Source organism: Pseudophryne corroboree, chromosome 4, assembly GCF_028390025.1.
Source record: "Pseudophryne corroboree isolate aPseCor3 chromosome 4, aPseCor3.hap2, whole genome shotgun sequence".
NCBI classification, from domain to species: Eukaryota; Metazoa; Chordata; class Amphibia; order Anura; family Myobatrachidae; genus Pseudophryne; species Pseudophryne corroboree.
This window is the reverse complement of record NC_086447.1, coordinates 28,300,039-28,311,171: the sequence shown is the minus strand read 5'-3', so window position 1 is coordinate 28,311,171 and position 11,133 is coordinate 28,300,039. Positions and strand designations below refer to the sequence as shown.

The 11,133-nt window shown below is 44.7% G+C and overlaps 1 protein-coding gene across 1 annotated transcript in view; it reads left to right on the top strand.

Moving 5' to 3' along the window:
* The first annotated feature begins 323 nt into the window (after window positions 1–323).
* The window catches only part of LOC134910768 (vomeronasal type-2 receptor 26-like), an 80,939-nt gene continuing 70,129 nt past the window's right edge, over window positions 324–11,133 (top strand). Inside the window, exons 1-2 of the mRNA XM_063919151.1 lie at window positions 324–331; window positions 441–732. Coding sequence (XP_063775221.1) covers window positions 324–331; window positions 441–732 — 300 coding nt within the window. The remainder of the gene's footprint in view (window positions 332–440; window positions 733–11,133) is intronic.

The following is an 11,133-nucleotide window of genomic DNA, read 5'->3' as shown; positions in this document are numbered from 1 at the left end:
GCTTCATATGAACCCCAGTTGCCACTAAGTTATAACTACTCAGCCGCATGTACCGATCCAACTGAGATGAGTATATTGTGAATCACCCGTGTAACACAAAGCTGAATGTGCTGAGTTACGTAGCATGCTCAGTGTGATAGTCACATGATGCATTTGCAGTGTGGACTCAGAAACATCTCTACTAGGAGCATCAGGTAACAGTGAGAAGGTTTTATATATCTGAGGATCCCCGTAATACTGTGTTCATTTCATTACATATGACTGAAATATATAAAGTGATTACACTGTTTACACATTCTCCTCGGCCTCCCAGAGTTGCCGTAATGTACAGGTATGTCACATGAGTTTATTATATTTAAGTATAGAAAATGTCACTGATTATGGAATATGACTCAAGATGTCATTAATCCCTCACGCATTTCATGATATTATTTCCATAGGCCGATTCCTCTGTATTACAAATATCTTCTAACCTTTATTTTCGTCATTGAGGAAATTAATAAAGATCAGACAATATTACCCAATGTTACTCTGGGATATCACATATATGATTCATGTGCTCAAGAAAAGAAAGCCGTAAAGAGTGTCCTCCAGATTCTATCAGGATCAGGAAAGACAATTCCAAACTATTCCCGTATGGGACATAGAACATTATCTGGTTTTATTGGAGGTCAAAGTTCCCTAACGACATTGCCCATGGCACAGATATTGGCAGTATACGGATACACACAGGTAAGTTATATATATAATTAATCAGCAGCTGTTTCTCAGTTTCACCAGTTACAGTTAATGGTTAATTTTTTGGTAAAAGAAAGGACTTTGTAACTCACTAAATAAAGAGCGGAGAGAGGGATAAAATAGATCAGGTGTGGTTGTCGGCGTTAGAATGCTGCCAGTTGTTCAAGTAGAAAAAATGTCTTAGTGTTACTGTGTGCATGCGCTGAAGGCATGGGGGCATGGCCAAGTAAAATAGGGGAGGGATTCACATATGGGGGCCAGATACACATATTATCCCAATAGCGCAGTGCCAGATACAAATATGCCCCCAACAGTGGAGTGCCAGATAAACATATACCCCCAGTAGAGCAGTGCCAGATACACATATGCCCACACAGTGCCAGATATGCCCACACAATGCTACATATGCCCCCACAATGCCAGACACAGATATGCCCCCCAGTGCCAGATCCACATATGCCCTCACAATTCCAGTTAAAAATATGCCCCCAGTGCCAGATATCGCCCCAGTGCCAGATCCACATATTCCCCTACAGTGCGCCCCTAGTGTCAGATACACATTTTCCCCCAGTGCCAGATAGGCCCCACAGTGTCAGATACACATATGCCCCCATAGTGACAGAAACATATATGTGCCCTCAGTACAAGATACACATATGACCCAAGTGTCAGATATTCCCCCATAGTGCCAGATATGCCCCCACAGTGCCTAATACTCATATGTTCTCAGTACCACATATGCCCCCCCAGTGCCAGATACACATATACCCCTAGTGCCACATATTCCCCTCAGTACCAGGTACACATATACTCCCAGTGCTACATATGCCCCCCTTCCCCGTGCCAGGTACACATGCTCCCCCCACTTACTGCTGATGTGCTGTGTGTGAGGCTAGGAAGGAGAGCGCAGCGTGTACCTCTCCTGTGTCCATCCTGTGTCTAAAGCGGCAGCATGTCGTAAGTGGAATAGCCTCCCATCAGAGGTGGTAGAGGCTAAGACTGTAAAGCAATTTAAACATGCTTGGAATAGGCATATGAATATCCTTACAAAGAATTAAGGTTCAAAAAGGGTTGCGATTACCTAAAGCAGGGGTGTCAAACTCAAATTCATCGGGGGCCGCATCAGCAGTTTGGTCCCCATCAAAGGGCCGGTTGTATCTGTAGGTCAGTATATCCAAAATTTACCGCTCCACCTGCCTTATATGTGCCCAGCCATCTGCCCCCTTTTAAAGTGCCCAGCCATGTGCCCCCTTTTATAGTGCCCAGCCATGTGCCCCCTTTTATAGTGCACAGGTCCCCATTTTACACATTGCGGCAGGTACAGGTCCCCATTTTACACATTGTGGCAGGCACAGGTCCCCATTTTACACATAGCGGCAGGTACAGGTCCCCATTTTACACATTGTGGCAGGCACAGGTCCCCATTTTACACATTGGCACAGGTCCCCATTTTACACATTGTGGCAGGCACAGGTCCCCATTTTACACATTGTGGCAGGCACAGGTCCCCATTTTACACATTGGCACAGGTCCCCATTTTACACATTGGCACAGGTCCCCATTTTACACATTGTGGCAGGCACAGGTCCCCATTTTACACATTGTGGCAGGCACAGGTCCCCATTTTACACATTGGCACAGGTCCCCATTTTACACATTGTGGCAGGCACAGGTCCCCATTTTACACATTGGCACAGGTCCCCATTTTACACATTGTGGCAGGCACAGGTCCCCATTTTACACATTGTGGCAGGCACAGGTCCCCATTTTACACATTGGCACAGGTCCCCATTTTACACATTATGGCAGGCACAGGTCCCCATTTTACACATTGTGGCAGGCACAGGTCCCCATTTTACACATAGCGGCAGGTGGTGGAAGGAGGGAGAGAGAGAGAAAGAGAGGAAGGGAGAGGGGCTGACTTACATTTGAAGCGGTTCTCGCCGCTCTTCAGCCGCCTCTCCCTCCTCGTCTGCGCGGCTCCCTTCTTCTCCCTCCTCCGACGGGGTTTCGTTGAATGACGCGTTTGCGCCGTGACGTCACAACGCAATCGCGTCATTCCGCGAAACCCCGCCCCCCCGAGCTGGGCACTCGGGAGAAGGGGGTTTCATGGCGGCGGCACCGCGGGCCATCAGACGAGGTCTGGCGGGCCGGATTCGGCCCACGGGCCTTGTCTTTGACACCCCTGACCTAAAGGATAAAAAAAATGGGCAGACTAGATGGGCCAAGTGGTTCTTATCTGCCGTCAAATTCTTTGTTTCTATGTTTCTATGGCCCTCATTCCGAGTTGTTCGCTCGCAAGCTTTGCACACACTAAGCCGCCGCCTACTGGGAGTGAATCTTAGCTTATCATAACTGCGAATGAAAGATTAGCAAAATTGCGAATAGACACTTCTTAGCAGTTTCTGAGTAGCTCCACACTTACTCGGCAACTGCGATCAGTTCAGTCAGTTTCGTTCCTGGTTTGACGTCACAAACACACCTAGCGTTCGGCCAGACACTCCTCCGTTTCTCCAGCCACTCCCGCGTTTTTCCCAGAAACGGTAGCGTTTTTTCGCACACACCCATAAAACGGACAGTTTCCGCCCAGAAACACCCACTTCCTGTCAATCACATTACGATCACCAGAACGAAGAAAAAAACCTCGTAATGCCGTGAGTAAAATACCTAACTGCATAGCAAATTTACTTGGCGCAGTCGCACTGCGGACATTGCGCATGCGCTTTAGCGACTAATCGCTCCGTTGCAACAAAAAAATAACGAGCGAACAACTCGGAATGACCCCCTATGTCTCTCAAATGAGGCGCTGGTTCATGAGCCAATCAGAGCTTGTGGACCGGCAGCCAATCAGAGCTGCAGCTGCCGGTCCACGAGCTTTGATTGGCTCACGAACCCAAGGCTCATTTGAGAGACACACCGCTGCTGCCAGAGACACAGGAGTGACACAGGAGAGCAGTGTGCTGCACTCTCCTTCCCTGCCTCACACAAAGCAGCACTAGAAGCATGGCGGTTGGCCAGCGGTACTGAGTACTGGCTGGCAAGTTATTACCGCTACACAGTACCGCCCCGTACTGCCATACTTGCAGTACTGAACACCATGGCAATGGCACATTGCATCCTTTGCGGATAATAGGATAGACCCTATGAGTGAAATGGCACAGCCTGGTCTGAAAAAGTTCTGCCAATCCTCATAGAATAACCAAAAGGTATTTACAAACACAGGTGGCTCTTAATTAGACAAAAATTACACAATCTATTAGTATAATATTGCACATTTATTAAATGACAAATAATAAATCTACCGGGAGTGGGGTATAAAATAAATCAATAATCAACACGCACTTTAAAAAATATAATTCATATAAAGCAACTTCATATTGCTGTGTCACAGTAACTGTCAGCATATTACAGAGGTCCATGGTAGAAGCAGCGCCTGATCCTTATATTATTATAGTATTGATGTGCCATTTCTCTGAGATTTGTGTTTACATACTATATGCTATAGAATGTATCTGTGGCAAAAGGGTTTAATAGCTGGAGCGTATGAGTTGTAAATAACGCAACGATAGTACACAGCAGGATGGAGCGGTTATAGACAGGTTCTGGAGAAGTGGGGGAACTCACCTCCCCCACGACTCCTCCCACTTAGCGCGTGCCACAGAAAGGGGTGTGGCCTCACAAGGAAAGGGTCATGGCCACACAAAGTACCCCAATTCAAAATAATGCCTCACAGTAGCACAATCTTATTCACATTGCCTTCCCCACATACTAGTGCCCTTTACACACAATGCCCACAATAGCAGAGCCACTTACACACACAATGCCCACAGCAGTGCCTCCTCCTCCTAATTTTAGATTTAATTCACAATATAGCAGAATATGTTGAACAACCTTTCCTTTGTCTGTCACTCTTGTTATGTGTCCATATTTTCATCCTAGGTATCCCTTACAATCTATATGCTCTCATTGTGTCTGATCACCTGAATCTTTCTCTCCTTTACTTACCCCATACACCTCTCACTACCTGTGCCTCCCTCCCCATCTCCCCCCTGCACCTCTCACTCCCTCCCCATCTCCCCCCTGCACCTCTCACTCCCCCATCTTACCCCCTGCACCTCTCACTCCCCCCTGGTGCCTATCACTCCCCCATATCACCTTGGTGCCTCTCACTGCCCCATCTCACCCAGGTGCCTCTCACTCCCCCATCTCACCATCTGCTCCTCTCAATTCCTCATCTCACCCCCTGCACCTCTCACTTCTCAAACTCACTGCCTGTTCCTCTCACTCCCCCATCTCACCCTCTACACCTCTCACTCCCTGTGCCTCACTACCCCATCTCACACCCTGCACCTCTCACTCCTTCCCCGTCTCACCCACTGCACCTCTCACTCCCCCATCTCACCCTAGTGCCTCTTACTCCACCATCTCACCCTGGTACTTCTCACAACCCTATCTCTCCACCTGCTCTTCTCACACCCTCATCTCACCCCCTGCACCTCTCATTCCTCCAACTCACAGCCTATTCCTCTAACTCCCCATATCACCCCCAGCACCTCTCACTCCCTCCCTATCTCACCCCCTGCTCTTCGCACCGCCTCCCCATCTCAGGTTCTGGCTGCGGCATAAAGATGGCAGTGGCCACCAGACAGTCTTGGCTCATGGACCATGAAAATAAGCGAGGCCGCACTTTGAATCTGGTACCGATTGTGCACCATTCATGGCTCCTGGACCACCAGCTAATGAGAAGCTGCCACTTGCCAGAGTTTCATTGGCTGGCAGTCCGCCAGCTGTGATTGGCCCATGCCAGATTTTTAAAAAGCCGCCCTTCTTTTGATTGGTGCAGCAGGGACCTGATGCTGTGGCTGGGTGGAGGCAGAACTGGTTCCGCCTACAATTAGAGGTAACAGAACACAGTTCCACCCCGTTTCAGCACACTTTAACCACTGGCTATAGATCAATGGGTCAACCTGAAAAAGGCAGACAGTACCAAGGTCAACACGAAAAGGTCAACAGACACAAGGTTGACATAGGGAAATGGTTGTCATTGACAAAAGGTCGGCATGTTAAAGGTCAACACAGGAAAAGGACAACACATTTTTTTTTCACCATAAAGTGACTGTGAACCCCAATTGTTGCACTGGATCCCCTTGCATGGCTCACAGTGCTTGCCATGCTGCGGGTAAGGTGCCTCACTCTGCTGCTGCTGTGATTGGTACAAGTTAATATTTCTAACTGTACTCCATGTGGATGGTAAAGAATGAAAACATTGATAATGAAAATTGTTTTGAAAAAAATCATGTCAGTCTTATCCTGTGTCGACCATTGTCCATGTAAAACGAATGCATATCATCCAATAGTGGTCGAACTATTGACTGTCGGCCTTAGTAATGTTGACCTATCATCTGAGAACCGTCTGGAGCAGTACTGAAAGTACCATACTGTAGACAGTCTCTCACCGTCACTCACCAGTAGAGAGTGCTATTGTCACAACCTGTGCTATTTCTGATCCCCTCCTCCGGGTGTCGCTCTCTGCCTGAGGTCTAGCACACTGAGCTCTGGGTAGCATGTGATAATGCCAGCTGATTACCCGGCACTCTGGTAACCCAGACAAAGTGCCGCAACCTGCATGTTGGGTGTAGCTAAGTCCAAACCTCCTTGCAGGGGTTCCTGGTCGATATCACCAACTTGTTGTTTTCAATTCAGTGTTCCTGCCAATCCATGCTACATGTTGTATATTACCATCAGTTGTCTGCTCCAGCATTGCCATACAGTCAGGATATCCTGGTACATCTTGGTAAGACCCTATACAGCTTCCACAGTTACCTCTGAAAATAACCATCAGTTATCTATGGGGCTTTTTCCTGTTTATCACTATGTGCTTACCTCTATGGAGTACCCTATAATAATTACTCTGATCCAAACTGCTTTAAACTGCATTATCATATGCTTTAACCTGTAGATATAATGAGAAATGCATTAGTACACCTGTTTAATGTAATTACCCTGTTTCTTTAGAATGTCATGTCTGCATCGCACTGTATTATATTGTATTGTGTGTCAAAAAAACCTACTAGGTATTTTTTGGTGGTGGTATAACATCATTCTGGTCATCGCACAAGGGAATTCCACGGGAACTGTGACAGCTTTGGAGCTCTGGTACTTAAGTTGTCCCAGCTGCAGAATAAAGAAGATTGTGGAATTTGCAGAGGTGAAGGTACCACAGGAACACAGTTGAGAATTGCTAGTACGGGGCCAGCATTGTGAGTGTCTCTGGTTTTACTGATGTCTGTGGTGAACCCAGTGGAACAGACTGGCTGTTGGTGAAAGTAGGATTCCAGAGGTGACTGTAAATAGCTCAGTATGGACTGAATGGTGCTTGAATATACAGTACACACATGAGACTGAATGGTGCTAGTAGGTCTGTCTGATACATAGAAGCTAACAGCAAACACTCAGGAGTCTGTGGATAGTGTAGTGCTGGACTTATTAACACAATGGAACACCACTTAATACAGGAGTCTATAAAAAGTGTTTAGCTAAGCTAGTAGATAAAGAGCATCTTTTTATCAAGTTAATTGGTTTTGACAGGTTCCACGTCCCCTTTGATATCAAGTTTATTTAAAATTTATATAAAGTTTATATAAAGTTAATATAAACTTGATTTCAAACTGTATCAAAAGATTATCATTTGAAAAGAATAGCACCTGTCGCAGAAATTCTGACAGATAATCAGCAAGTTTTTATGTTAAATACATCATTGTTAATATTAACATCAGCACTGATACACATTATGACACAATTGAAAGATTAAAAGTAACAAAAATGTGTTTAGTCTCACATTCAAATGGCTAATGGCTCTAATCCTGAGTTGATCATAGCAGTGCTAAATTTAGTACAGCTACGATCATCTTCCCAGATGTGCGGAGGGATGCCCAGTACAAGGCTTGTCCGCCCCCCATGTCAGTCAGCCCCCCCCCTTCCGCACAAGTACAAAAGCATTACGCAGCTACGATGCTTTTGTACTTGTAGAGTAACTCCCAGGCAGCACAGCTCCTGCGGCTGCCTGGGAGTTACTTGTTGGTGCCCTGGTCGCAGCGGCTGTGTGTGCCCCCCTCACATGGTCTGGCCACTCCTGCGATGGCCGGACCACGCCCCAAAAATGTTGGCCAAACACGACCGTGCTGCCTTCTCCAACCCAGTGACTGCCTCTGCCTGTCAATCAGGAAGAGGTGATTTCTAGGCGACGGCCATCAGCTGTCAAGCATGCGTCGACGCATGCACAGTTCTAACCGGAGCTCTGCACTGTGAAGAACTGCAGCAAGCGTTCAGGTCAGAATGACCCCCAATATTTCAGAACTGCTTACATATGGATCGACTTGACAATATACGATATCCTGCAAAAAGAGTGTTGATTTCAATTACCAGGTCCATGAGTGATTAATGATGACAGAGCAAATTACAAAAGGCTTAAATGTACACAGTAGAGCTTTTCCAACTAAAAACACCATAATTAATGTTGGCAGTACACAGCCTGGTACAATTACAGCATGACCTATGTCCAATAGAGGTCCGGTGGTGTGAGTATCAACTATAGCCTGTCTGGCATTGTGACTGTTAATAACAAGCAAAATAACAAAAGCAGCTGGTTATCATTAACATAATGTGTTAATAAGTTTATATCAACTTTATTAAAAGATAATTGATTTGAAAAGAATGTGAAGCAACACCACACGTCAAAATAATCAAATGAAAGAAGCATATTACTCAGTATTAAAACCGGACAGTTTTTGCGGTATTGATAAATTTTATGAAGCGGTTAAAAATAAATGTAAAAGATCCGACATAAGAAAGTCGTTACAAGAACAAGACACATACACGTTGCACAAGCCGGCAAGAAAAGACTATAAAAAGAACATGATTTGCATATCAGGAATAAATCAACAGTAGCAATGCGATTTGGTTTCGCTCATAAATCTGTCAAAGTACAACAACGATATTAAATATATATTAATCGTCATCAATATATTCAGTAAGAGGACCTAGGCTGAAAGTCTGACCGCTAAGAACGCCGCATTAGTTGCTAATGCTTTTGAAAAAATATTCCAGTAGCAGGGGGATGTGCCAAAGAAGCTACAAACCAATAATGGTAAAGAGTTTCTAAACAGAATCCTAAAAAAGGTATTCGAAAAATATGGTATAAATGATTTCACAACCAATAATGATGTGAAAGCAGCGGTTATAGAGCACTTTAATAGGACTTTAAAAACACGAATGTTACGCTATTTCACAGCAAAGAATACCTACAGATATATAGACGTTTTACAATACTTCATACGCAGCTATAATAGCACTTACCATGGAACGATTAAGTGCACTTTAAACAATGTTAATGACTCTAACGCTTTGAGTGTCTTCAAGACGACCTACGGTGATTCATTTAGAAGTAAGAAAACACCTGTTTGTTTAGGAATTGGTGACCACATCCGTATTTCCAAATATAAGGACATATTTCAGAAAGGCTACGAACAGAGCTTTTCTGTGGAAATATTTGAAATACACGGCATGGGCACGAAAGGTCTTAAGCCACTTTACACGTTGACGGATCTCTATGGTGAAACTATTACAGGCAGCTTTTAAAAAACATAAACTGGAGGGTGGATTAACACTACGCTACGAGTCCTTGGAATGAAGAGTATCATTTTATAGTTAACATTTGTATCAAATCAACGCCGGAGCAAAACTGACAAGGATACTGGGTTTGCAGCCTAATACCAAGTTTTTAAAACCGTGCACAGACATCAACGGCAGTCAATACATGTTGTACGTGTACACAGACATTATCAAACACCAGAGGGTTGGTGACAGTTATGTACCGCTGCTGCGGACTGTTGAAACAAAGGATCATAACAATAATATGGTGACTATATGATACGAGAAGCCCAATTATGTACCACTGTGCAAAACACATTTTGACAAAATAGCCAAAAAGATAAAGAATGACCAGGATGAGAACATTGCATTTAAGTTTGGGAAAGCGAACGTGAAACTACACTTCAGATGCCGCAAAACCGACTTTTATCAAAGACCATAGTCGCCATTAACAATTATGGCGATCCTGTTCTCTATGCGCAATATTATGAAGCTCAAGCCGGTAATGGATTACCCGGGTTTCATGGCAGTGCATACATGTACGATTGCGGTTTAGGCTGTGTATTTCGAAGTCTGTTCAGAAAAGCTGTGCCATTTTTCCGAAGAGGCCTGGAGTTAGCAAAACTCCACGTGAAGAACACTGTACACAATATCGGAAAAGATGTCATCGGACAAGCTACAACGGCTGTTGTGAATAAATTACATGAGGTGAACCAAGCGAAGCAAGATGGATCCGGACTAATATATGCGGAAAGGGGCGGCTAAAAGAAAATGGAAGTGTTCAACGCAACTTCCGCCTTGGTGCATGCCCCTTTTAAACAAAAACCAGGGCAGGCGCAACTTAAATTTAAAAAAGGAATCCGAAGCAGAGGGTTGGTGACATTCTTTAAGCATGTCTTTCATAAACAACGAATCCATGGACTGCACAAAATCTGAGCTTGATCTTTTTGACGTGCCCCCGGAGAAAACCAGCTTAGAGAAAAGTCTATACATTGAAATTCAACCTTTAGCAGCGTTATCCGAGACAGCACCGCTTGAATTCTATATAGCGGCTAGCGGTGAGCATTACTACATCCTGAACAACACACTGCTGTACGTGACCTGTAAGATCGTACGGTCCGATAACAACCCGATACCCCAAGGGGCACGGGCCACCCTTATTAATTACCCCATAGCAACTTTATTCAACCTGGTGGATGTTTCTTTGGGCGATAGACTCATATCACAATCCAATAATCTTTACGCATACAGGGCCTACATAAAGACCATTCTGAATTATAGCTAAGATGCATATCCACAAAACACACAATTTATAAAAAGAGCAAGAGCAACGGCGCAATGTCGAACAGTGGAATTTCTAGGACCACTACACTGCGACCTTTTCCATCAACATAAGCTAATCTTAAATGCTGTTGATTTAAAGATAAAACTCACCAGAAACAAAGACTCATTCTGCTTAATGTCGGTGGAGCTGGACCCCTTTAAAATTCAAATAGTCTCGGCATCCCTGTTTGTGAAAAGAGTCCAGGTCTTACCAACCGTCCGGATCAGACACGCTGAGGCTTTGTTAGATGGCAATGCAAAATACGAGATTGAACGTGTTGGTATGAAAATATACAGCGTACCAATAGGAAGTAGAGTATTTAATTTAGAAAATCTGTTTGTAGGCCAAGCACTAAAAACAGTTATAGCTGCGTTTGTAGATACTGACGCGTTTTCAGGAGCCTATGACAGGGACCCTATACA